At 48.4% G+C, this 27,217-nt stretch overlaps 1 protein-coding gene across 5 annotated transcripts; it reads right to left on the bottom strand.

Moving 5' to 3' along the window:
* Positions 1 to 255: 255 nt before the first annotated feature.
* TAF1A (TATA-box binding protein associated factor, RNA polymerase I subunit A) lies at positions 256 to 27,217 on the bottom strand. Of its 5 annotated transcripts, XM_053659579.1 has the most exons (12): positions 27,114 to 27,217; positions 26,008 to 26,130; positions 24,125 to 24,294; positions 22,639 to 22,752; positions 21,196 to 21,394; positions 18,215 to 18,345; positions 17,128 to 17,286; positions 12,837 to 12,903; positions 11,523 to 11,646; positions 9,845 to 9,999; positions 1,439 to 1,491; positions 256 to 658 (listed from the first exon to the last, which is right to left on the bottom strand). In XM_053659579.1, the coding sequence occupies exons 2-12, from the start codon at positions 26,126 to 26,128 to the stop codon at positions 638 to 640; spliced, it is 1,314 nt and encodes a 437-aa protein (XP_053515554.1). In that variant the 5' UTR covers positions 26,129 to 26,130; positions 27,114 to 27,217; the 3' UTR covers positions 256 to 637. The 5 variants fall into 5 exon arrangements, with proteins under 5 accessions (XP_053515554.1, XP_053515555.1, XP_036984256.1 ...); XM_037128361.2 differs by lacking the exons at positions 256 to 658; positions 1,439 to 1,491; positions 27,114 to 27,217 and adding exons at positions 7,747 to 8,182; positions 26,582 to 27,014; XM_053659578.1 differs by lacking the exons at positions 256 to 658; positions 1,439 to 1,491 and adding an exon at positions 7,748 to 8,182.

The following is a 27,217-nucleotide window of genomic DNA, read 5'->3' on the forward strand; positions in this document are numbered from 1 at the left end:
GCATGAGAGTGAAACATGGTTCTTAGGCTAATGCCAAACACTCTCAAGATCGAGAGGTGTGTGTCCATTTGAGCAAGGGTTGATTTATTAGGATACCTTAGGTTGTAGGTATTTACAAAACCAGAGACAGGCAGCATCTGAGCAGGTTTACAGACCAGTGCCCAATCCAGGTGCAGTGGCACCGAGGGATTTTGCCTCCTGCCAGAAGCAGATGAGGAGCACTGTCCCAGTAGCAAGATTCCCCTGGAAAAACATTCAGGCCCTAAGCCACGCTCTCTCCGCCATCCCTGCCCCAACCACCCCCATCCCTGCTTCCCGTATGTATAAGGAGGCCCCAGTTGAACAGCGGCAGGCTCTGCGTGGTGAGGGTCTCCTTGCTCAGTCCAAGGAAGACTTCTTCCAGCTGGCCCCCGCCACAGGAAGGCTGGCTCTCAGGGCCACTGCGGGGCTTCCAGCTCTTCTTCCTCTTCCCCTGGGGGTTTGGGGGCCGCACCCGGACTCCCTTCTCTGCCCCAAGACCTCGAAACAGCTTCCTGCTTCTTGCGGGAGAAGCTGACTTCTTGGAGGAGCCTTTCTGAGAGGAGGCCGGGTCTGGATGGGAAGCTGAAGTCACATCGGCAGCTCTCTGACTGCCCCTTTAGCAACTCCAAGAGCATCTCTGGGAAACAAGCATTTGTGTAGTGAGAAGTTCAAGTCCTGGGAAAGTAGCTCTAAGGAAAGCACCACCCAGGAGACCCATGATGGCATGAGGGCTCTTTAACATAAATTCTTTTGAAATTAATATTGTTTAAGCCCCGTAAGTGTCTTTGATCTAAGTACAGTATTTCTTGAATAGGTCACCCCAATGGCACGTAGCTCTGGAATAGTTAGTGCCCTTAAAGATAGTGCCCCTCCTCTATGAGTCTCTCCTGACAGCCCATCCTACCCCAAGGAAGCAGTCCTCACTCTAGGAGCCTCAGGGTTACAGCTATTTCTTTATTTGCCCACAGTACCAGGCCCCCCTTCCATTTGACTCTGAACTCCTACAGGTCAGGTTCATGGCTGTATCCCCAGACATCAGCACAGTACCTGCCACAGAAGTACTAAATGAATGAAGCCAAATGAATGAATGAATACATGAAAGAATGAATGATTCAATGAATGAATGATGAATGAATACATGAGTGATTGAATGAATACATGAGTGATTGAATGAATACATGAGTGATTGATTGAATGAGTGAATGACAGACAACAGGTCACAACAGAGGCAGGTGTTCAGAGGAGATGTATGGACTGAGCCACAAGTTACACCCCTCCACGACAGGACAGGCCGTAGGTGAGAAAGTAAACCCTCCCACCCAACAGGGCTGTCATGTTTGCAGAGGGTGCCAAGGTCTGAGTCAAAGACAAGGACAGACTGACTCACTGGCGAGTGGCCTGAATGGGACCCACTTACTCTTGGTTTCCACCGGCACTGGCTTGTATTTGCACTTGCCCCGGGGTGTTCGTCTGCAAACAGATAGAAACAGTGAGGACACAAGATGGCGCTAGAGAACCGAGGTCACCAGAAAGGGCACCTTTACAAGGTCTGGGTTCAGTGCCCCCTTATCTGTGGGGATGGAGTGAGGTGTAGTCAGAAACTGGGGACAAGGTCAGGCGGAGAGCGGAAACGACGTGGACGTCACAGGGACCCCACAGGCCCTCGGACGGCAGTGTCGTGAAGGGCTTCTTTCCACATCTACAAAATGGAAAAAGTAATAGTACCTTTCCTTGCAGGGTCATAGTGAAGGTTAAATGAGAGCTGTGTGGATACTTGGCACACCACAAGTGATTAATAAATCACTTTTTAAATTTTTAAATGAAATTCAAAAAATACATGGAACAGTGCCAAATGTCTAACAAGTGCTCCGTAGCTGATGATGATGATGACGACGACGAAGAAGATCCCTTGAATAACTGGTGCACAGTCCCTTAAATACTGCCAGCCTCTCCGCCTTCTAGTACACTCATTCTCGAACTGCTGCCCCCAGGTGCGGCTTCTGAAACCACAGAGACTCCTGCTACCCAGAGCAGAGAGGGACCTTGCCGGCCAGTCCCCTAACCACCTTCTCTGCCTCGTTCCAACTCTGTCTTGTTGCTATTACCCCTGTTCCACATGAGTAAAGTTCCTTTATTTATTTGATGAACACTTACAGAGTGCTTAGGCTTCCTAATACTTTATAACTATAACTCACTGAATCCTCACAATAACCGTCTAAGGTAGGTGCTCTTATTATTCGATCATGCAGCAGGGAAACTGAGGTATGCAAAGGTTAAAAACAGACGCAAGGTCACATAACTAGTTGGTGGCAAAGCCAAGATTCAAACCCAGGCAGGAGAACAAAATGGAAGGGAGGGAAAGTTGCTCATAAATAAAGCAACTGCCCTCAGAACGCCAAGACGGGTGCATTTACCGTAAAGACAGCCTTAATACGCAGGCAGAGCGGAATTTGCAGCCACAGCTACAGAAGTTTTTTAAAAGTCTGTGCATGTCAACGTAATTATAACCAAAGCAAATGGGTGGAGTGGAAATGACTTTAATCCACAAAGAAAACTGAGCTCCTACGCTCAGCCCCACTCACTAGCTGGACCTCGGGCAAGCGATGTTACTGAGCTGGGCTCTGTGGCCTTATCTGCAGATTCAGGGTGTTAGCCTGCCTCGCTGGCGGCGTGAGTGCCTGGGACACGGTGACCACCCAGTAAATGTCACCCTGAGGAGAAAGGTGAATGAGTAAAGGTGTCCTCCCTGTGGAGCAGTGGCTTGATGGCTGACCTCTCATCGCAGATGGTCTTGTGATGCAGGACAGCTAAATTATCCCCCAACCAAGTCAGGAAACTGATGACGGGAAGAAAGGGGGATTCGTGCACACACACAAAGAAACCCTGTTACTAGACAGAGCAGAACTCCCCACCAGACACGACCAGCCGCCGGAAGTACTTTGAAGACCCCGTTTGGCTCCACCCCCTGACAGCAGGACCTATGCATGGGGCAGATCAGTTGTGGAGAGAGCCCAGCAGCAAATTCAGCCCCCGGACACCCTGCTGTTGGGGTCGCGCCCAGGCACAGCCTGGGGCCTCAGCTCCTCCAGGGACTCCCGAGGACCTCCCACCTGAGATCCCTGCTGCCAAACAGAGATGCTCTGTGAGCTGGTCCTGGCTCCTGAGCCCTGACGGGCAGCTGGACAGATTTGTCAAATGTCTTCTGATCGTCACCCTGGAAATAGGTAATGGAAGCCTCCTAAGGGGAAGGTTTTCTCTCTGGGTCTTTCTTCAAGCTGATTCGTGGGGAGATGTGTTTGCTTCATGCAGGAATCCCCAGGGGAATGCACACCTGCACAGAGCTCCCAGGATGAACACACAGCAGGCTCAGACCACCCACCCTCAACAACCGCCCAGATGGGAAGCGTGCTGTGGCTTCTGCAGGATCGGGGGGAGGTCGGTTAGCCTCTGAGAGCCGTGGGCTCTCAGGAGAGAGCATACAGGCTGCTGAAGGAGTCCATACTGCCACTGAATTCCAGCAGGGACAGGGGACAGACACCAAGAAACCTGGCAGTTCAAGGTATTTGCCGAAGATCTCGGGAACCTGGACCAAACCCAGCAGGCAGAGCAGCAGTGCTTCCGCAGGTGGTCAGAGGTGAATACCCACTGTTGGACGGTCCCCGACAGAAGTTTCCGGAACCATATTTAAACAAGAAAAACAACACAGGAGCCACCAGTCTAGACCAGTCTTCCTAGCAAGGCTCAAACTCCTCATTTCCAACCGTAAGGAGGCCATTGCCAACTAAAGGGCCCATCGTTCCCAGAGAGCTGCTGTCCTGCTTGGCTTCACTGAGCTACTTTTCATCTTGAGCATAATTGGTCATTTCTGGTCATTCACAGGGAGTGAGGACGCTTTCGATGACCTGTCACAAAGATCGGGGCTTGACAGAAATGCACCCGAGGAGAAAATGAGACCAAATCTCACCTTGATGGGTCAACAAATTTGTAAATGGATCTGTGAGGTGCATAGGCACCTGGGTAGGAGGTGGCCAGGAAATAGAGCTTTCCTGAGAAAAGAGGACAGGCAGGCAGTCACGGGACACGAGGCAGGGCCGAGACACAGAGCTGTGGACACCGAGGACGCTCAGTGTGGCTTGTGGCCCCAGCAGGGAGTGAGCCCCGGGGAGGGAACCCAGACTCCAGACTGACAGCCCCCAAAGACGAACCCAGAGGCGGCCCAGCAGAGGGAAGTCTTGCTCACGTTCATGGAGCCAAACCAGCTACCGCCTTCATCATCTCTTTGCTCCCAGAACTCTCCCTCATGCACCCCCATGTCCTTCCCCACCTCTCCCCTATCGATAAGGATGCTCTGTGACACCCTGAGGCATTCTCTAGGCTGAGAACCACTGACTGGTCACTTTACATGGCCCCTTCTTTGGGCCGTTACTTCCCCCAGCCCCTGCCTCCCTCTCCCCAATTTCCACCTTCCTCAGTCCTGGGTTCCTAACTCCCTGTGTTCAGCATCTCCTCCTGGTCTTTTCCACACTCTCAGAAGTCACCTCCACCCACTGTCTCCTTGTCTCCTTCAGAAAGGGCCCCGACACCTCCTGTGTCTTCCTGTGGGAACTCCTGAATGCAGAGCGCCTTTCTCAGGAGGAACACCTTCCTCCCCCTCGTTTTGCAGTTCCCTTCGAGGGACGGGGCTGTAGAGACTCTGTGAACACAGCTTTGGAGTTAGAAAGAGCAGGGTGTGACTTCCGATCACTCCGGTCACAGCCGTGTGTTGTCCTGGGCCACCTCTCCACCTCTGTCACCCTCGCCTTATTTATTCATTTCCCCAGTGGGGATAATAACACCTCCCGATTGCCGGGTAGCACATTAGAAAGTGTTCAGTGATCGGCAGTTACTCTCACTCCCTCACCCTCCTGCTCTGTCACTGGGTCGGTGCTGTGACGAACACCTTCATGGACCTGGCACAACATCTGTGTCATTGCACGAATTCAATACATTGCTGTGTGTGTTATACACTCACTCTCAACTTTACAGTAGGAAATGTCTATTCAATCACAAACTGGAAGAGCCCAGAGCTTCAGCTCTGGTGATTAAGAAACCTTCTCCCTTGAATTCATGGCCAGCAGGGGCCCCTGTTAGAAGGCCTTGTGTGGAGTGGGAGATGCATGGGCTCTGCTGGGCCCCACAGAGTGACGGCTGCCCGGCAGCTGGGCGCCGACACACTCTCGTTACCGTCCTCCCCTTGGGAGGGGTCTGTGAGCAGGGACACTCCCTGAGGACACCCCCTCGGACTGCCTTCATCCGAGCACTAGATAATGAGGTGTCCAGGAAGGGTCTGCAGGGACACCGGGCGCCCTCGTGCTGCGGCCCCTGCAAACCACAAAAAGGATCCCTGGTCTGGAGCGAGAATCGAAAACCCTCGTTGCTGCAGAGGGGCTACAGGCTTCCGTCGATTGCATGTCCCAAACACGCCACGGACCCCCATTGTTTATTTGGGACAAAACAGTGGTGGAAGTGAATCTCATCTGCGATACCTGATGATTTCTTTTTATTTTTACTGATTGACTTGAGAGAGATAGAGAAAAGAAACATGGATTCATTCATCTGCTGTTCCACTTACTTACGCATTCCCTGGTTGATTCTTGTACGTGCCCTGACCAGGGATCAAACCCAGAACCTTGGCACTGGGGGTGCCCCTGCAGCCAGCCCACCTGATCCAGCAAGAATGCAAGGCAGAGGCAGAAAGTGCCAGAAGGGGTTGGAGCCAGGGGACCTGCCGGCTCAGATGCCCCCCAAGGACAGATTTCCTCGTCATTCTGGCCTGAGCAACTGTCAGCCTGCTCTTCACTCATGTTGGCTTCCCGGTTCTGGGCTAATTCCCACCTCCCCCACAAACTACTCCCCCCCCTCCCCCCCCGGTTTTCTTCCTTCCTTCTCTTACGAGCTCACCAAGTTCACCGAGGTGACTTATGAGCAGTGTCCCTTCTGTGGGCTGGGTAGCCAAGTGTCTCTCGTGAAAGAAGTAAGAGGTGTCCCTGTCCCCTCCAATTCCCGGCTCTTGAAGCTGGCCAAGTCCAGGCACCTCCTGCTGATTTATGGGGATGCACGGCTGCTGAGCAAAAAGGGTCTGTGCAGAGAGGTGCTGTGATTCATTCGAAGGGCAGAGAATTCCTGCAAGACCAGCAGGCTCCTGGAGTGAGAACACAGGTTTCCTTCCTCAGCCCAGACATCAGGCTGTGGAAGCCCAGGTTCCAGTGCTCCTGGGGCTCAGTGGCCCCCCAGGGACTTGGGGGTGGACCTGGGAAGACAGCAGGGAGCTGCGGGCAGGCAGGGGAACTGTATGGGCCCTGGGATCGGGAAAGTGTGTCTTCAGAGTGAGGGGAAGGCAGGACATTTCATGAATCGAGAGGGGACAGTGAAGGAAAAGGAGGGCATGGGACCTAGTGACAACAAGGGGACTGCAAGGACTGTGGGGACAGTTCATCAGGAAGCAGGCACCTGGGTCCTCTTTTTTGCCAGATCGACGCCTGCTTTGGAGATATTCCTCTGCCCTTAGTGCGAATTTCAACGTGAATATTTAAAGAGTGCGTTTTGCTTCATACATGACCCAGGCATGTTATAACAGGCCTCTGATAACTGTTTCTGGAATAACATGGGGTCCCCAACTCAGGCCTGATGCCAACACCCACCAGCTGTGACGTTGGACAAGTTACTCCGTCTCTGAGGGCCCAGCTCCTCTCTTGGTAAGACAGGGATGATCCGCAGGGTTTGTGGGGGGACATGACAAAGCGCAAAGTCCGAAGGGCTCAGTAAGTGTCAGCAACCGTTACTCAGGAAACTGGCCTTATCTTGGAGGACCTGAAAGAAATCCGGTTCTTGCTTCACGCTGCGCTTGGTGTACAATCAGCTACAACGTCCGCCACGGGGCTGCCGCTGCAGGTGGCAGCTTCCACCTGCTTTATTCTGGTCCCTGTGGGCACCCACTTGCCTCACACGTATAAGTTTGGGTGCTTGTTTGTTGATAGTCACTTCTTACTAAATATCGAACACTGAATCAAATCACCGACAAAGCATGGCGTGTCCCCCAGTTTCCTCACGGATGGTTTAAAGTCAATGGGAAAGTACAAGGTGTGCCACCTAAATACCGGACTCCCTCCGAAGTCGGCGAGCCTCCCTGGAACGCGGACGCTCGTTCTCTGAACAGCGAATCTGCGGACACACTCACTCCACCAGTTTCCTCAAGATGCTGCAAAGCTCAACTCATATTCCTGGAGGTCGTCTTGGCTTCGGAGCCAAGCGTTGCCGCTGGGCCTCCGGTGCGGCCCTGGACGCCATTCCTCGGGCGGTCTCCTCCACCGTCCAGCTGCCTGCTGCTGCTTCCTAGCTTCCGAGAGGAAGGAGGGCCCCGGGGAGTCCAGAGCATGTCTTCAGGTTGCGATGCCAGATACACAAGCGGCCCTGGAGCCCTCGGAAGCTCACCCAGCAGCGGCCGAAGCAGCCGGCCCCCCACCCTCACCGCCCCAACCAGCCCTCCAGAGGCACAGGCACCCCCCACCCCACACCCCAAACCGCCTGTCTTCACACAGGGACACAAGGGGAGGAGTCTGTGCAAAACCTGTTTCCCAAGCCCCTCAACAGAACTCATCACCAAAACATTCTTCGTGACAGCAACTCTAACGTGGGTCATTTAGGGTCTAAAAGAAGAACTCAATTCATGTAGCAGTATCACAGTTATATTTGTTACACAGAGTCAGGCAAATTACCTGCAGATAACAATGACTGCCATAGAGGTATATTCTCTGATTAAACAAATATATTTAATAAATGTTACATCTAACAGTACAAAAAAGGAAAAAACATTTGTTTACAAAGAGCAGAGGTAGTGAGGCTGTTTGTCTATCTATAAACAGTAAACAAAATAGAAAAATATATAAAATTACTTTTCGTAGCCATATAAAAACTATCTTCTTAAAATACCAAATAAATAAATACATTCGATAATTATTTATTGAGCTACAACACTGTAGCTACTAATGTGAAATAACTTAAATTCAGTATCAGAGTCCTGAATTTACAATACTGTATTTTTTCACTAACTTCTTTATCCGCTTCATTTTCTTCCTCAAAACTTGATGGTCTTGTTTTGAAATATACCGAAAATATCTACAACCTAAAGGAATAAAGAAACATAGTTTTAATACTGATCGAACTCTTCCAGTAGGTTTCTGCGTTTTTAACGTTGCTTCAATCCTGGCACTGTGACTGTGGAAGCAGCAAGACGGCGCCACCTGCACCGAGCTGCCCGGAGCTCGCTCGCGGGCCCGCACCACTGGACGGCCCGGCTTCCCGCCCATGAGGCAGCCTCTGGGCGCTGGAGTTCAAGCGCACATGTGAGCCTGCCTCCTGCAAAGGGGATGCCCACATTACACATTCACGTGACAAATGAGCCTTCTCCAAAGCAAATTACTGCCGATTCCCTCTGTGTCAGCTTCCGAAGCAGCGAAAGAGGCATCTCTGACAATCAGGAGGTTCTCTGCAGAAAACCCTGATGGGGAGGATTACACCAATCACAGGCCAGAGGGGATCAGAAACGATCCGGTCCTTCCAGCCACCTGCCGAGGAGCGGGATGGTGACCGCGTGGCTCCGCTGAGGCGCCTGGTGCGCACCGGAAGACCCGTTTTGGTCCTCTGCCCACTTTTCAATTGGACTGAGTATCTGAGTTGTAGAGTTGCGCGAGCTCTTCGTGTGTTTTGTATAACGGCCCCTCATCAGAGGCGTCATTTGCAAACGTGGACAGGTATTGCGATGCCCATTTCACGGGAAGGCTCCCAAAGGTTGGCTGCTTGGCTGAAGTGACATGGAAAGTTATGTGACAGAACTGGAAAATTAACCCAGGTCTTGGGACTCTGCTCAAACTCAGACACCTTGAGAAGGCAGTAGCAGAGACCTCTACGCTCCTAAACGAGGAGTCACAGCTCGCAACCCATTTCTGTCCCCTGTCATCAGCTTGTTAGAAACATTACAATCGCTTCCACGCTTGTTCACCTCTTTCCTCCTACAGAGCCAGCATTCGCGCAATCTCGGTAGCTACCTGAAACAGTCGCTGAAAATACGAACTCCTAACATAAACCTCGTCGAAAAGTGACCTGAAAACTCTCTGTACACACGTCACACTCTAAGAAGGACCTGTGTACTCGAGGTCACTGCGCAGCCCATGCCGTTCACCTCTGAACGCGCTCTGCAGCCTCACCATGTGCCAGCAATGCACAGCAAGTCAGGGTGTGAGCAGCCTACACACTCCACAGAGAAAACACTGATTTCCCTTGCTCACATGCCATTTTTAAGTTAAATTAATGGGAGAGAGACTTTTTCTTAAGTGAAAATGTTCCATCCTTATAGGCACAGGTTAAGTAAATACAATATAAAGCTATCATAAAACATTAAGGTCAATGAAGAACATTTCCCTATTTCTGATACAGCAGACAATCCCAGGAGACTTTCTACACGGCCAAATGGCCGTCTGCTGCGTAAACAGTCTGCACCTGTACCTCACGGGCCCCACAGGTACTGGCGTCAGAGCAGAACACCAACCACACCACAGCGTAGCATCCCGGTTTCTCAGGCACGGAGCTTCGAGCCCACAGACGGCCTGGCCCCAACCCAGGACTCATTTCTCTGTTCACCGGCTTCCCTATGCAACAGCTATTTTTCTAGCCTCTAACGCCCACGTGTACTGCACAAGGTGAGCTGTAAGATGAGTGAACGGTTACACTCCGTGATTTCAAAACTGTCCCAAGGCCACATCCAGATGGAAAAGACACAAACACGCACCTTTCCCCAGCAGCACCCCCGCCACGAAGGCTTTCTCGTGAGCCAAAGCCTTATCCTCCTTCCAGTCACTTTTTGCCCAGAAGAAGCTGAAGTGAAAGCTTGGCCACCAGTTCTTCCTGGAAGTCCACTGCTCATGAACCCAGCCAACGTGATTTCTGGAAAAGAAAACGTCAAGCACAAGGTCAAGGGTGGAGATGGAGCTCCACTGCCAGGTTGTGAACTCCAGAGCCTGCGGAGCGACCACAAGGAGGACGTCTCCCAGCTCCCGTCTGAGCCCGGCAGAGCACAGGCCAGAGTGCACCCTGTCGGCTCCGTCTGTCCCCAGGTCCCATGCCCGATGAACTGAGCGGCGGGGTCAGTCGGCAGTGCGCACAGTGCACCCTGTCGGCTCTGTCTGTCCCCAGGTCCCATGCCCAATTAACTGAGCAGTGGGGTCAGTCGGCAGTGCGCACAGGCAGCAGCACGGGCTGGGAGGTCAAGGCCCTGGACGCACCTCTCAGGCCTCCCATGTTCCGTCGGGTGCAGCCCGACCACGTGTTTGCCTCCCCGAGCTCTTTCAGTCCCCTCCAGGGCATCAGCGGCACCACCTCGCAGCACTGTCGCCGGGGTCGCACCGGCCCCGCAATGCGGCCGTCTCTGACAGACCCCTTGGCGTGCTGTCTGGCGCATGGTAAATGTTCCATAAATGTTAGATTTTATTACTAATTAAAAGTTACTTTAAAACCTTATTTTAAATTACATGTTACAAAAAACTACTGCCCACATTCAGATGCCGTTTCCACCCCCACACACGACGAACACACGGGTGGGCAGCCACGCCGGACGGTGCTGAGTGCTCGTCAATCACTGAACTGAGCGAAGGCCTATCTGGGACCCACCTGGCAGAACCCCCCAAGTTCAAAACAGGGGCAGCACGTTTCTCTGCCTTCGGGAACTTCGTGGTTAGCAGCGGTCTAGACAGGGCTTTAGACCTGCAAAGCACTCTGCTGTGAGCACATCAACGCCCCAGGAACATTGTACAGTCAGCCCTGTTCTAACTCCAAGGCCACAGCCGAAGCCTGAAACCTACTCCCACTGACCATGAACGTCCTAACCAACTAACATGGACTCAGTTAATAAAGAAAACGGTTTTTGATGTCCTTTCTTCCCACCAAGTGAAAACAACAAGGGCCGCTCCTTTCCCTAAGAATGTGGCACTGCTGGTAGGTATCGTGATGAAAGGTGTCACTTTCGATGCCCAGCTCACAGTGCGCTTCGCGTTTGCTGGACAGACACCTACGATGATCCCGCAAGGCCCCACAACCCCAGTGAATCGGTGTGAAAGCGGCTGGGATCTGTGACCTTGGTGCCGTGCGGATCACAAAGAGCTTTACGGGGGCCTCGCAGGGTAGGAGGGACCCCTCTGTCCTTCTTCCGATTTGAAAAACCACATATTCCCTGACGGTGTGGTGGGACTGACTTTGCGAGCATAAAAAAATCTTGAATTTTTGTAGGAAACACTTGTGACTTGGTGTGTCCTTGCTTCTGATGGTCTCAGAAGAAAGCAGCAGAACACACAGTTCAAGAAACCCAACAACACAGGCAAAGAACTTTACTTAAAAACTGACAGGTATCAGCTATAATATTGGGAAACGTTACTTATGCTGACCCAGTAATAAATACCATGTGTCTTACTCACCCCATTAAGGTCTGTCTGAGATATTTTGCCAAATATTGCCAAGCAGTCACGTTCTTAGTGCATCCGGCAAAATCCAGGACTCCGAACAGCACCTCCAAGCCCAGCCTGCGGTGCTCTTCCTGCTCTGCAATGGGCACAGTGATCAGAGGCAACGCACAGCGCCCGAGCGCACACACAGAGCCGAAACAATACGCTCGGTGGGTAAAATGCTGCTGAAGCACAAGCCCCGCAGGCTGGTAAACGGACTAAACCAGTTCACGGCACTCATACTCTCCGGCGGTGCATCTGAAAAGTCCAATAACTCAGTCCACCCTCAAAGTTGGAGTGCTGAGTCTGATCTCTACGTGGGTTGCACTGCTGAACGCGTGAGTTAGGGGTGTCAATACACCCCCATCCCCACGGTCAAAAGTCCCTGTCTAACTTTTAAGATTTTATTGACTCATTTGTAGAGAGAGGGAAGGGGAAGGAGGAAGAGAGGGAGAGAAACATTGATGTGTGAGAGATACATCAACTGGTTGCCTCTCACACTCCCCTAAGTGGGGACTGGGAATTGGACTAGTGACCTTTCAGTTCGCAGGTTGGCACTCAATCCACTGAGCCACTCCAGCCAGGGCCCGTGTCTAACATGTGAGTCCCAAAAGACTTAACTACTAATGGCTCACTGTTGACCAGAAGTCATACCGACAACACGTACTTTGTCTGTTCTCTGTATTATATACTGTACTCCTACAACACAGCAAGCTGGAGAGACCTAAGGAAAACACTTTTACGGTATGTACTTTGAAGATCCTGCATGTCGGTAGACCCAGAGTCCGGACCTATGTTGTCGGAGGGCCAAGTGCACACCGAGGGCCTCACCTAAAGAGCTGCCCCACTGAAGCACCTCACCTGTGCTTCCTCCCCCGGCAGAGGCACCGACACAGTCTCAGCACCGACTGGACTTGGGCCGTTTTTCCCCGTGAAGACACATTCTTGTCTACACGGAGCTAGGGTGCAGTAGGGATTAAACAAGGTGAATTACAGAAAGTAAAGCCCTTTCTCTTTTGCGGACTGTTGCCTAACATACTACAGCAGAAGTCAGTGAAGGTTTTTGTAACGGGCCAGATGGTAAATATTTAAGCTCCGAGCCACATGGTCTCGGTCACAACTAAGCGGCTCTGCGGCTCTGTGCAAAGGCAGCCGCGGCCGACCGGTCGGTGAGTGGGCTGTGGTCCAGTGGAACCCGGTCCATAGCACTGGCGAGCGGGGGTTTGCTGACGCGCCCCTCCACCCCACCCCCGTCCAGCAAGGAGATTTAAAACACACGTGACTTACCTGATTTTCTCAGTAACCTATGGAATTCTAACATCAGTTTATGAGATGGCACAATCTGATACAAAATCTGAAAGAAAGAGTAATTTTGTAAAATTTACCCATGCAAAAGGCACTTCTCAAATTTCAGCTTACTTTAAAATAAAGCTCTGACTGTCAAACAGACCCTCAGTGAATGACTCACAGACTTAACATATGCTTTGCTTTTATCCAGTTTCAATTTGGGTATAGAAAGTGTTCAATCTGAAACTATTTTTTTTTAAATCCCTGACAACAATGAGATAATCAGAGGAGTGGGGGAAGCATGTGGAAATTCTTTCATTTTCTCCTTCACGGAAAATTGAACTTTTCAGAAGTCCGTTAACAACAAATTCTTCAGCCTGACTGGTAAGGGGCGAAACCAGCGGCTGGTAAAGCGGGGTTGCACAGGAAAACTCGGTCAGACGGACTCAGGCGCGGAATCCAGACGCGTGGAATCCAGGCGCTCGGAATCCAGGCGCAGGGTTGGACCTAGTGAGCGACCGAGTGAGTGAGTGACCAGGAGAGCGACCTCGGGGGAGACAGCGGGGGAGCGGTGCTGCATGTTGACTGTGGTCGCGCATTTGTGCGCGGGTGGACAGGCGAGGCAGTGGGCGGTTGGACCGGGGCCCAGCGGGTCCCCCGCGGCAAGCGGCAGGGAGGGCGCCGCCATTTCCCCGCTCTGACCCCACCTCCACGTACAGCGTCATAACCCAGCGACTCTGAGTGGCCTGGCCCAGGTGAACCACCTGAGGCGCTGATCCTCACCCAGCTGTGAGAAACAGCAGAGGGGGCCGCCATTTCCCCGCTCTGACCACGCCCCCACATACAGCGTCACAACCCAGCGACCTGGGAGTCCAAGGCACCGCTTCTCACACTTAAAGGCGCAAACAGACCAAAAATGGCGCAAGAAGATCTCAAAGCCCCAGAGCCAATAGATCTAAGCGCTAAAGAAATAGCAAAACTCTCAGACGCACAGTTTAAAACACTGGTCATCAGGATCCTCACAGAACTGGTTGATTATAGCCACAAATTAGACAAATATATGAAGGCAAAACTAATTGAAATGAATGGAATTGCACAGGACATCAATAGCAATGAAATGGAAACTGGGACTCAAATCAATGGAGTGGACCAGAAGAAAGCAAATAATGGCCAAACAGAAAAGAGTCAAGAAGCAAGAATTCAAAGCAATGAGGAGAATCTTAGGAACCTCCAGGACATCTTTAAACGCTCCGACATCCGAATTATAGGGGTACCAGAAGGGGAAGAGGAACAGCCATCAGTGGAAAACTTATTTGAACAAATAATAAAGGAGAACTTCCCCAATCTGGCAAAGGAAATAGACTTCCAGGAAATCCAGGAAGCTCAGAGTCCCAAAGAAGTTGGACCCAAGAAGGAACACACCAAGGCACATCATAATTACATTAGCCAAAATTAAAATGAAGGAGAAAATCCTAGAAGCAGCAAGAGCTAAGGGGACAGTCACCTACAAAGGAGTCCCCATCAGACTGTCAGCTGATTTCTCAAAAGAGACCTTACAGGCAAGAAGGGGCTGGAAAGAGGTATTCCAAGTCATGAAATCCAAAGACCTACAACCAAGATTGCTCTATCCAGCAAAACTTTTATTTAGAATGGAAGGACAGATAAGGTGCTTCTCAGATAAGATCAAATTCAAGGAGTTCATCATCACCAAGCCCTTATTATATGAAATGTTAAAGGGACTTATCTAAGAAAAAGAAGTTAAAGAGGAACATGAACAGTGAAAGGACAACAAACTCACAGTTATTAACAACCACACCTAAAATGAAAGCAAACTAAAAGGACAGCTAGATCAGGAGTGGAAACATAGAAATGAAGATCTCAAGGAGGGTCAGCAACAGGGGAGTGGGAGGAGGAGAAAGGGGGAGAAGGTACAGAAAATAAGTAGCATAGATAGTAGATAGAAAATAGAAGAGGGGGCAAGAATAGCATGGGAAATATAGAATCTAAAGGACTTGAGACACATGGTCATAAACTAAAGGGGGGGTAATGGTGGGGATGGGGGGTAGTGTGGAGGGGAATGGAAGGGGGAATAGAACAACTGCAACAGCATAATCAATAAAATTAAAAAAATAAATCAAAAAAATAAAAAAAGTTAACATTGTAAAAAATAAATAAATAAAAGCAGAATTTAAAGTAAAATTGTATTTCTCATCCTAACACATTTAACATTAAAAATGAATTCATTCTGTCTGCTTGCTGAGGTTCTTTGACTTTATACTGAAATAATTTCCTATAAAACACAAAGTAACTTTTTTTCTTCTAAATAGCTTTTTAAAGGGAAATCAATAATAGTATCTGAGAATATTATTAAAATTTGGTTTTTACAAAATCATAGTCTTACATACAGAATTCTGTATATGGTTGAATTCACTTAGATTTTTCAAAAACTTTTTGTTAAAATATAGCATGTAATAGACACGTTACAAATTACGTGTGTCATTCAATAAATATTTACAAAGTTATACACACTTATGTAATCAGCAGCCGGATCAAGAAAACAGAGCATTATCAGAACTCCAGAAATGTTTGGTCAGTTTGACAAAGTTCTTAGATATTAGCTCTGCGAACACTGGCTTTTGTCTGTTTGCTTGTTTGCCTGTTTGCTTTGGCCCTGTTCTGCTGCCCCTCCCCTGGGCGGTGACCACATCAGACCTTTGCGCCGAGTCCTTCATACACTCTTTTTGCCCTCTTTGTCCTTTCTGCTTTCCATACATTAACCTGGTATTTCCCATACAGCCCATTAACCCTTTCTTCTGTTATGTGCAACGGCTAATAAACTCATCACTGAGTTCTTAAAATCAAACACTGCAGTTTTCAAAAGGAAAAACTGAATTTCTCTAAGCCCACCTGGTCTTGAAGGCAAGGAAATGTCCAACATAGTTATTTTCTGTTGGATACACAGGGTCAGTTGATTTTCAACAAGGTCTTCCAATGTAATTCAGTGGGAAAGGATAGTCCTTCCCACAAATGGTGCTGCAACAAATCATATGAAAAACAATGGACCTTGACCCTGACCTCACACTGCACTAAAAAAATCCACTGAAAAATAATATGTCTAAGCATAAAACTGTAACGCTTCTAGAAACAAACATAGAAGAGAATTTCATGAGCTTGAGTAGGCAAAGATTTCTCAGACAAAAAGTATTAGTAAGTAAAAAGTAATTAGAAAAGAAAGATGCATAAACTATACTTTATCAAAGTTATAAATAATGCTTTAAATAAGACATAGAAATATCCAATAAGCATATTAAAAAGATGCTCAACAGTCATTAGGGAAATGCAAACTAAAACCACAATGAGACACCACCACAAAAATAGAATGGCTGTAATTCAAGAGTGACAAAACCAAATGTTGACAAAGATGTGGAGAAATTGGTCTTTCGTCCACTGACAATGAGAAGGTCAACAGTACAGTCACTTCAGAAAACAGGCAGTTTCTTAGGAAGTCACATACACACTTCCCGGCAAGTCCACTCTCGGGCAGATACCCAAGAAAAGCGAAAATCTATGTGCACACAAAGACTTTGCACGTGAACGTTCACAGCAGCATTCCTAATGGCCACACGTAGAAAAAAAAAACAAACGTCCATCAAAAAGAGACTGCGTGAACATGGAATTCTACTCAGCAGCAGTAAGTAACAACCACCGAGACACTAGCACAGATAAAGCTCAAAAACATTACGCTGAGCAAGAAAAGCCAGGCAAGAAAAGAGTGCATACGGTAAGATTTCATTTATATGAAATTCTAGAAGAGATTGATTTAACCGATGGTGACAGAGAGCAGCTCAGGGATTGCCGGGGCCAGGAGTGGGGGGTGGACTGGCTGTAAAACAAAGGGACTTTCTAGACTGATGGAAAAGCTCCATATTTTGGGTATCGTGGTGGTTACATGGGTGTATATATTTGTTCTAAGTGTACACTTAAAACACGTGTTTTGTCATAGGTAAATTTCAATACAGGTGATTTTCAAACAAACAGCAATGCAGAACTTTCCAAGCTGGGGGGCAAGGGGGGTCCCCTGAAATGCGGATCCCCCCACCCAGGCTCAGTGGGGTGGGCCAGGGCCGCGACCTGGAGCGGACAGCCTCCCGGTTCAGTGCCTCGCACCCCCACACCGACCCTGCCTCGTTCCGGGGGCGCTGCAGTGCGAAAGCTGGGAAGCGATGAACTCACATGAAGGCTTTCAAGTAGATCCCCAACCCCGTTCAAACACTGACTAAATATTCTATACCTTCAGCACACTTATGAGCTTCTCCCTTGGAGCCTTCTCTCTCTTTAGAAAGTTGTACAAGTAGACGTGCGCATTCGGGTTTGACGGGAACTTCTCATCGTAGGCGTAATTAGTGAGGACCTCTCGGGCTCCGTCCCGATCCCCACAGAATTCCAGCATCTACAGAAGCAGACACGCTGTCTTAGCGACACCTGTGTGAAAGGTAACGCCCGACTCACTGATGGGTACGAGGAGGTCACGAAACTGGACAACAGCCTTCGCTGCCTGGGAACAGGGGGAAGGCCAGCTCCTGTGCCTGCCAGTGCAGTGCCTCTCACAACCTCTACGGAGCACAGACGTCACTCACAACAAAGGCCCATGTGGGTCCCCACAGTTTCCCTGTCACACTTTGTTACCGAGAAGTGCAGCACCTCCACCGAAGCGCTGCCCTGTAAGAAATGCGGCGCTGGACGCGGAGCACAGGGCGGCCGAGAACCTCGGTGCCTAGTCAACCCGAGCCCCGGAAGGAGTGGATCCCTCCCCTCTCATCCCCACCCTCCCCAGGTACTTCCAGACCCACCAGCATTTTGCTGGATGGATCATGTTCTGACAACCCAATTACCACTTCGGCACCCACGAACCACTCAAAAGGCAAACTGTTTAGATGGTTTATTCCCAGTGCCCAGCGCCGAGGCCCCTCGGTCGCTTCACAGTGACTGCGCAAACAGGACGTCCTCATGAACGTCCTAAAAGCCGTTATTCTTCACCCGATACGTGGTGACCTAACTTCGGATTTCTGCCTCCTTCCCACCTCGTCCCATTGAATCATAAACGATCCTGCTGCGTTTCCTCTCAGCTCAGTGAGGACAACACAGGTTGATGTTTACAGCTAGGCTGCTATTTAGTTTGTATTTGTCTATGACACACTGTCCAGTGGTAAAAACAAACACAAAGTCACACTGACAGTGCACTACTATGAACAACAGTTACGCAGACCAAAAAACACACATCTTATTTTTTAAACAATTTTAAACATTTTAGTTTCCTTCCGATCCACAGAGATTAGGCTTCAATGAAACTAATAAAACTTCATGAAGAGTCTACTTACCTCCACGTAACTCCTCACAAACGGGTCCCAGACTCCGGGGGTCTGGACCAGCGAACGGAAGTTTGCGGAGGTCTTCCAGCCGTGGTCGAGCACACCCTGAGACACGGCGTGATGGGCATAGTCACCCCCATCTGCTCAAAAACAAGAGAGAGGTTCCTGAGAGTCATCCAGTATGGGAGGCTTCCGCCGAACCGGCCGGCAGTAAGTACCCATGAGAAAAGAGCAGGCCCCAAGGGCTCTGCTGGTGAATTATAACAAATAAAGAATAACTAATTCCTCAGAAGCTCTTCCCCCTGGAACAGGTGATGGTGATGGATGTACAGCTTTTTGTGCGTGTACCGCAAAGCACTCAACTGTGTGCTTTTAATGGATGAATTGTATTCAGAACTACATCTCGATTTTCAATAAAGCTGTCTTTTGAAAAAAAAATACAAGAGATCACCACACCTTACAAATTGGGTGACGTGAAAAATCTAGCAGAACGTACATGAAAGAGATTACAGACTAAAGAAAACCCTGATCAGACTCCCAGTGGAAAATGAATTGGAAACCACTTTGGAAAGGGTTCAGCCTATCATCCACTAAAGCTGAAAATGCACACACTCCATGACAACGACTCTACTTCTGGAGACACACACCTATGTGGACCAGTACACGTGCCCAAGAACTTGAGACATTATCTCTAATAGCCAAAAACTGCTAATAACCTAAATGGCCATCAACAGATAGAAGGAATAAATTGTATGACGATCATACAACGGACTGTTTTAAAAACTAATGTTAAACAAAATGCACAAACAGGACACTCCCAGGCAAGCAACCCTCACGGCACTGCCCACAGACACACCCCGGAGTGGGCAGTGTTGTGAAACGCAAGGGTGTGGCTGCAGGGACAGGCAGGACAGCGGTCCTCTGGAGACGGGACAGGAGCGGTGTGGTCCGGAAGGTACCCAGGGGAGCCTTCTGCACAGCAAGGTCCTGGATCTGGGCGGTGATTACATGCACATTCTTTCTATCACACATCTATTTTATAGACCTTTTCTGTGCACTCAAAGGTCCTCAAATGACACCTTGCGTTCACGCCGTCTCATTGCAGCGCTGATGACATGCCAGAGGAACTTAACTCTGGTTTATGTCCATCAGCCCAGGGTAAAACCAGGTCGGTCACCTGTCAGTTCACTGAAAGTCACAGCATCTATCCCAACAACATTGAGTGAGGACTTTCCGTATATTTCATAATCTTATAGGTTTAAAAAGAAAGTTACTCAGTCTCTCAAAAGCAACAGCTAACAGAAAACCAAAGTACTTTTGGGGACCACTGCTACTTTTTAGCCAATAAGTAATCCTCACCAAAATAAGGACCTCCCTGGTGGACCACTGAATAAATACCAACATAACCTGGAAATGGGGTGGTAAGGGGAAAGTAGGCAAGAAAGGACAGAGGAAGAGATTTTAAAGAAAAAAGGCAGATCCCTAAGAAAGCATAAGCTGGCTGTGAACCTGCTCTGGAAGGGGGTCCCCCGTCACCACGCACATCAAGTCCAAGCAGGGCAGCCACAGGAGCAGAGGGAAACGGTTCCAAGCCAACTCGAGGCACAGTTTTGTTCTTATGAGCTTGGTTACATAGAACTAGTCCTAACTTTTTAGTTAAACAGACACCTGAGGCTGGAAATCACCCGAAGAGCTCCACGCGACAGCCCACCTTCACCTGCTGCCGCCACAGGACAAAGTGTCGGCCGCAGGAAGGTTCTGAATCACCCGTCCATGGAGGGGACGCGGCGCAGGCCAGGTTCCAGCTGCTTTCATCATCAGATAGCTACTTAAGTTCAACCTGACCATGTGCGAGAAGTAAACACTGACTTTAAAGATTACCTGATCGACATCAGCAAGCCCTTGAAAATATTACAGTGGGCGTTATGGCAAGTTAACTAAAGAAAAGAAAGACAGACATGTGAACTCAAAAGACAGACTGGCGTAAACGAGAAGCTACACCTGACAAAGCTCAGAACAATTAAGAAGCAAGAGATGACGAACCACACGATACAGGCTGGACATGTGGCCGACCCACCAGGAAGAGAACACGAGGTCCAGTGAGTGCAGAAGGGCGGAGGGCATTCTGGGTAAGGAGACTGCACAGGGGCCTGACCAGGTCACCGGGAAGCAGGCAGAGGTTCAGAATGATCTCGGGAGAGAAAACAACTAGAGAGAGGGAAGGGCATTTTGAGATTAGTAAAAGCAGGAACCCGAGACCCAAAAAACACTGCTCATCTCACAAGCCTCCCAAGGAAATGCTGCTCAGCACACACGCCGCGGTAAATAAACAGTGCACAGAGATCCGGGCACAGAACGAGAACGTAACAAGAAAGGGGCGAACCCCAGAGACGCGACAGAGAAAACCTGAACGAGGGAGAGAAAACGCAGGGAATCCACAGCTCTAAAGATGACAAACAGGGGCTGGCACAGCGGCGCACCCCCCCACAGAAACGATCAGAGCGAGGGGACCCGTGTGAGGACACGGGGCCAGCTTTCGGCACAGTCAGTCAATCAAGAAAACTGTCTGTCATGACCCCTGTACAGAGATGGAGCAACTTCATCTTGCTCTGCACTTTCGACATATCATTCTGAAAAACAACGTAAGAAAATACACTAAACCCCATTCTAAACCCACAGGCAACACTGATTATATGCAGTAACACCTGCTAAAGAAAATGATCATCCTTCTTGGACTCATGTTTAAAAACAGCAATGAACCTAAAGCAGTCATCAACGTAACTTACAAATTGTGTAATTTCTGTCTGAAAAGTTCTTTGATCTATCAAAAACGTAAAGGATGATGACTGAGAATTGTACATCCATGGAAACGTCTGTTCTCAGGAGTTTCGGAGAAAAGCCCAGCTGGACAGCTGGGGGACTGACTCCCCCTTAAGGTCCCCGTGACTCAGCCCCATCACCACAGGACAAGCTCACGCAGACCCACTCACCAAGCTCGGACAGCTCTGCCTTCTTCTCAGACCAGGTGTAATACTGCAAGAGCCCTTTGTAGGCCTGAACGAGGTTGATGAGCACCTCCTGGGAAGTGGACTTGTCGCCGTACCGCCACGTCTCCGCCTGGCTGAGGCTTCTGCTGGCGTCGTCAAGCAGCCCGTGGTGCAAGAGGTACAGCGCGTGCTGTAAGGAGATCTGCAACGGCGACAAGGAAATGCCCCTGACCTTCAGGTCCTCACACAGCAATTAGTCAGAGAGCTCGGTCCACACGTGGTCCTCGCTGCGCCGAGACCTGGGTAGCTAGTGCACCAATGATCTCACAGCACTGTCCCTGTCATCAGAAGTTTCAACCTGCCCTAGCTGGTGTGGCTCAGCGAATTGAGTGCCGGCCTGCAAACAAAAGGGTCACTGGTTCAATTCCCAGTCAGGGCACAGGCCTGGGTTGTGGGCCAGGTCCTCTGTTGAGGGCACTTGAGAAACAACCACACACTGATGTTTCTCTCCCTCCCTTCCCCACTCTCCAAAATAAGTAAAATATACATATTTTTTATATTTCAATCTAGACAAGAGAAAGTACACCAGAAACAACACGAGGTGAATGAGAGTAAAATTACATAAGCTCACAAAGAGAAGGCAGCGAGATCCAGGGGAAAGAACCTGGGCTCTGCAGACAGTGTCCTGGCTCAGATGCTACGCAAAAGCCATGCAAATGGAGAGCACAGTGGTGGCCACTGAGGGCGGGGAGAGCGGAAGGCGGCGGTCCAAGGCCACAAAGGTCCAGTATAAGATGAGTAAGTGCCGGGGACCTGCAGTGCAGTACGCTAACCACCGCCGACCATGCTGACCTGCTCACCTGAAAGCCGCTGAGAGAGCGGAGCTTTACTGCTCTCAGCGTAACAGCAGCACCACCACCAACGCAGTGGTGACTCCTCGAGGGGAAGGACGCGCTAACTCACCTTCCCGCGATAACTCGCACAGTGTATCGTGCGGCAAAGCATCACACTGCACCCATTAAACTTATACAATGTCATGTGTCATTACATCTCGATAAAGCTGGGAAAAACGTCCTCATGTACTCAAATTCCCAATTTGTTCAGCTCTATCCTTTCCCCAAAGCGCCAATTCCTAAGAGCTCCGAGGACTTAGGCGAAGGGTGAGGACGTGGCCCATCACCACAACGCACACAGATACCGTCCCCGAACGATGGGCTCTGGCAGCCAGAGATGCACAAGCAGAAGGTACTTTGCTCAGAGAATACGGTGGGAGCGGAAATGGAGAAGTAAATGGTCCTCACAACACCGCTTTCTTTCCGGTTCTCTTATTTATCCAGGAGTCTTACCTTTCTGTCCCTACCTTTCACCTGCTACCCTTTACCACCGGGAAAAGCGACTCCGGCACCAGAGCGCCGCGGAGGCGCAGCACAAAGTCCACGCCCTCACCTTTAAGTAATTCATCACGCCGATGTTCTTCATCCTGTCAGCAAAGGCGCTGAAGGTCTCCACGCTGCTTTTGGGATGGTAATAGAGAATTTCACTTCCGAGTCTCCATATAATCTGTCGAAACAGAAATTACTAACAAACATGTAAAATCTTTGCCTTAACCAATGTCTAAAGAAAGCCCTTTTTCACGATTACAACATTAAAAAGCACCCTTTAATTCCTTTTATTTGATACCACCTCCAGCAACATTGTACTGCACTTCACCCAGTGAGACTAACATGGTATCATATGTGATACAATCCATCTCAGCAACTGAATCAAAATTCCAGGTAACTGTAACAGTGCCATTTTTAAGTTAGTAGTCTAAAAAGGTAGGCAGATAAGATACACACTGAAGATAAAAATTTTAACAATGAAAAGAATCAAAAAACTTGGGTTCTATTAATATCGTTTCTTCATTGCTCTTGGTTTCGTCTTTATTATCTACAAAATGAGGGTCACAGACTATAGACACCGCCTGAGACCTCAACAAGCTTCATTACTATTGACTGTATGTAATCTAGATGGAGAACTCCAATTTAAGAATTTTTACCAGCCACGGACAAATGTCAATGAAATTCATTTTCTCCCCACAGCACTGGAACTTTGGTGACAGAGACCAGGGCTCTTCTTTTACATGGAAATGAGAGAGATGTCAGGGCCACGGGTGCATGAGTGGGAACCTCTGGCACGGAGACCAAAGATAAGGCTATGGAGGGGGAAGAGGTCACCCCGAGTGGGTTCAGGGAGAGAAGACGAAGGCCTGAGTTCTGGGCCAGGAAGAGGAGCAGGGAGAAAAGGAGACAGAGGCAGGCCAGTGAGGCAGGAAAGAGAACAGAGAAAGCCTCGTGTCCTGGAAGCCAGGGGACAGTTTATCACACAGGAGGCAATGACCTAAGGCCAACAGATCAAGTTAGATGAGCACTGAGAACTGCCACTGGATTTAGCAACATGGAGCACTGCTGACCTTGACAGAGCATTTGGGGAAATGGGGACAGTGGCTGTCGGGGAAGCCCAACCGGAGACTGGAGAAAACAGGTTCACACACACTCTTTCCAGTTTTGCTGAGCGGGGGAGTGGGAAAATGGGGCCGATGGAGGAAGAGGGGGTCAGAATGATTTTAAGATGGATCAGTAACATGTTTGTATGATGATAGGAAGCATCCTATAGAGAAGGGAAAATAATGGCAAGGGGGAAAAATGAATTATCTGAATTAATAAATCAATGTTAGGGAAATCTGAGAATTCAGAATTCAAACTATTTTTAGTCTCCTTTGAAATCACAGTAAGTAACAAGAGTGTGTGAGATAATGCCCCTGTACAAACACTCCATCTGAAAATACTTTTAAATCAATTTGAGACCCTACAAAAGCTATTCTGGGTGGAGCTCAAAAGGCTGAATCGCCCAAACACCAGTAAGCCCTCCCCGGGGCCCACACCTCACTCACCTCGGGCGCAGTCTGCCTTTTGTTGCTGTCTGAATCCTCCAAGATCTGGAAGTAACTGTGCATGTATTCGGCCGCTCGCTGCCACTGGTGCTTCAGCAGAGCTTCCTGGATGAAACCTAAACAAGTGCTCGTTGTCTGAGCAAAATCCTTCTCCTTTTTCCCTCCAGTCGCTACAAAGATTAAAGAGAAGAGTCTTTGAACCTTGTGCATTCATTAGCAAAAATAAAATATGAGAAGAAACTCGTATTGCTCACTATGCTGGACACTCTATGCCAGAAACTTAACATGTTATCTGTTTGTTTTTCTCATATAGTTCAGTCATTAAAAGTATAAGCTCTACTCACTGGCTGGTGTGGCTTAGTAGATTGAGCACTGGCCTGTGAATTGAAAGGTTGCTGGTTGGTTCCTGGTCAGGGCACATACCTGGGTTATAGGCCAAGACCCCAGTTGGGGGCATGTGAGAGAGGCCACCACACATTAATGTTTCTCTCCCTCCCTTCCCCTCTAAATAAAAAGTAAAACCTAAAAAAAAAAAAGCATGGGCTTTAAGATAGACATGGCTTTGACTCCTGAGACTAGCACTTAAAGAGCTATTTGAGATCCGGTTTCCTTATCTTGAAAATGCCCAGCACAAAGACTTACTGAGAATGTACTGATATAATTACATGAGACGAGATTTAGATGAAAAGATAAAAAAATTGGAGCTAAAGTCTAGAACTAAGGGAAAAGCAGTATTGGAGACCTTGCTTCCCAGTAACTGTCATCAGTTGGGGCTCAAAGTTCTTTACAGGTTTGGATGTTTCTTACATCAACAACAAATTCAGATTAAAGCTACCATTACGTAAATGTGCTGCACTGTGAAGAAATGTCATTTTTCACTTGTATGTTAGCATTTTACTTGGGGCCAATTATTTTCAAATGCCCTGTTTTCTCTTTTTGAGTTTGGATATTTTAGGACACAGAACATTAGAGAAAAAAGGAACTAAAAATGACCTTACGAAGGCAACTAATTTGCACAAGGTCAAAGGTTAGGACACATGGACAATTCACAGGTTTTCTTCACCCTCCACCCCATGACCTATATTATTTTACTAGAAAGAGTAACTGCCCTGTGTTGACAGAGCCTGGTATTGGGACTCCTGCTGAACGTATTCTCAATCTGGCACTTTTTCTTCTCTATTTAATTAAACTTTTTTTCTCTCTTATCAAGTAAGAAAAAACCCCCGCCTACAATCCATCAGCCACAAAAGGGGGGGCGGGGTGGGAGAGAGGAGGTTAGATTAGGAAAGAGGAATTTGAGGGCAATGAAGAAAGTACTGGTTCAAATGCATTCCCAGAACCACATCGTCCAGCATGGCAACATACAGATCATCACTTCTTCTACATGTCCTTATACAGATCATCACTTCTTCTACATGTCCTTATACGGGATTTATCTCATAGAGAAATGTGTTTATATTCACATCAGATGGAAATGGGAAGAAATATCCTGCTTTCAAAATCTGTTATAGACCAATTCTATTAGTAATTATTTCAATGCAATTTCAGGAGCAACTTCTTAAAAGTACCTCCTAGGTACCAAAGACCACATCTTCTTCATCTACACAGACCCAACAGTCAGCCGATGCCAGGGATATAATAAGCGCTCAATGAGAGAAAAAAAAAGTATCTTCCATAATATGGACTGTTATTAATTCAAAGGAAAAGAATTCTAAAAGAAATAAGAACCTATTTTTTATTATTTCTTTTTCACTACAGCATAAGAAACCCTCATGTATTTATTCCTATCTTGAAAACTGAACCAGCTTGGTTCTTCATTTTGTATCCACACTGACTCTGATCTCTTGCGCTGACAGCAAACAGTCATATGTTGTTTCACTCACCCACACTCTCTACAAGCTTTTGCAACCAAGGAAAACGCATTCCTGAACCAGAGCCCACACTCCGTTCCCCTGGGTCATCCTCAGTCACGGGCCTTAGCAAGTCTTCGCTGAAATCACTCATACCTATTTCAAAATGAGAATTATCAGTTACTTTCTGTACATCTTAGTCCACAGTCTTCTGAGTGATACAGAAAAACAGACATTTTAAAATCTAGCTGGTTAGCAAAATTCATTGTACTGGTAGTTCCTTCGGAAAACAAACTTACGTCAGCATCAGCCGAAATAAATGATCCATCCAAAAAACAGAAAAATGTTACGTTTCAAAAAAACACAACAATAAATATGACCTCTGGAGTTAAAACAATAACACAAAGAAAACCCAACTCAAGTCTGGAGAAACAGCAAAATAATGCAAACTAACAAAAACAATACAATAGTAATACCAGCTAATATTTACTGGCCCTTTCTATACACTGGGCACATAAATCAACTAATTTAATCCATACAGACTTTCTATGATTTTTTTTCCATGTTCATGCTGAAAAAAAGAAACGGTTTAGGGAAGTAATGTCACCTGGCACAACCTCAGCAAGATGAGGAGATAGTCTACACCCGATGGTTCGTTATAACATAGGTCCTACTGAAACTGCCTTCCCTCTTCTCCACAATCCTACACCCCTACCCTCCCTCGTTCAGAACACCTTGAAGTTGAGTCTAGATTACTGCATTAGCTTTCTACCTAGTGACCCCGCCTCGAATTTAGCTACTTCACGTCGGATCCAGCGTGTATCTTCTAAAATCAAATTCTGTAGTTAGCAGCAAGGGTTTTAAATAACACGGAATTTAAATCCCATGCACGTGTGTTTTAAGGAGTCCTTAAAGAAGACGCTCTTCGTTCCCAAATTCTCAAAAACTACAGAGGTGTCACGCACGTACCACCTTAACCTTAACCAAAACGTTGCCACCCTTGTGCCCCCTTCTCAGAACCCAAGGAGCGGCGCATCAGGAAAAACATGCCTGGAGAACACTGGTGAACGCTAGCGCAGCCCTTCCAGTTCCTCCCGGACTGCCAGCAGTGACTGCCGGCCCATACCCGGGGGCCCTACCTGCCTAAAGCCGGACCCTTCCTGCACCACTAAACCTCGGATCCTGAGTCTGGCACTGCAGGAACAACCACCGGAAGCGGAGTCAGCGACTGCTGCGTGTGAGC

The sequence above is a fragment of the Artibeus jamaicensis genome, unplaced genomic scaffold, assembly GCF_021234435.1.
Source record: "Artibeus jamaicensis isolate MK-2021 breed Jamaican fruit bat unplaced genomic scaffold, CSHL_Jam_final scaffold_754, whole genome shotgun sequence".
Classification (NCBI taxonomy): Eukaryota; Metazoa; Chordata; class Mammalia; order Chiroptera; family Phyllostomidae; genus Artibeus; species Artibeus jamaicensis.

Excerpts from the sequence above, each read along its gene's own strand:
- TAF1A (XM_037128361.2), bottom strand. The coding sequence starts at position 26,128 with ATGAGTGATTTCAGCGAAGACTTGCTAAGGCCCGTGACTGAGGATGAC. Across the intron at positions 22,753-24,124 it reads AAAGGCAGACTGCGCCCGAG|ATTATATGGAGACTCGGAAG; the intron begins GTGAGTGAGGTG and ends CTGTTTCGACAG. Across the intron at positions 17,287-18,214 it reads TTGTGAGGAGTTACGTGGAG|ATGCTGGAATTCTGTGGGGA; the intron begins GTAAGTAGACTC and ends CTGCTTCTGTAG.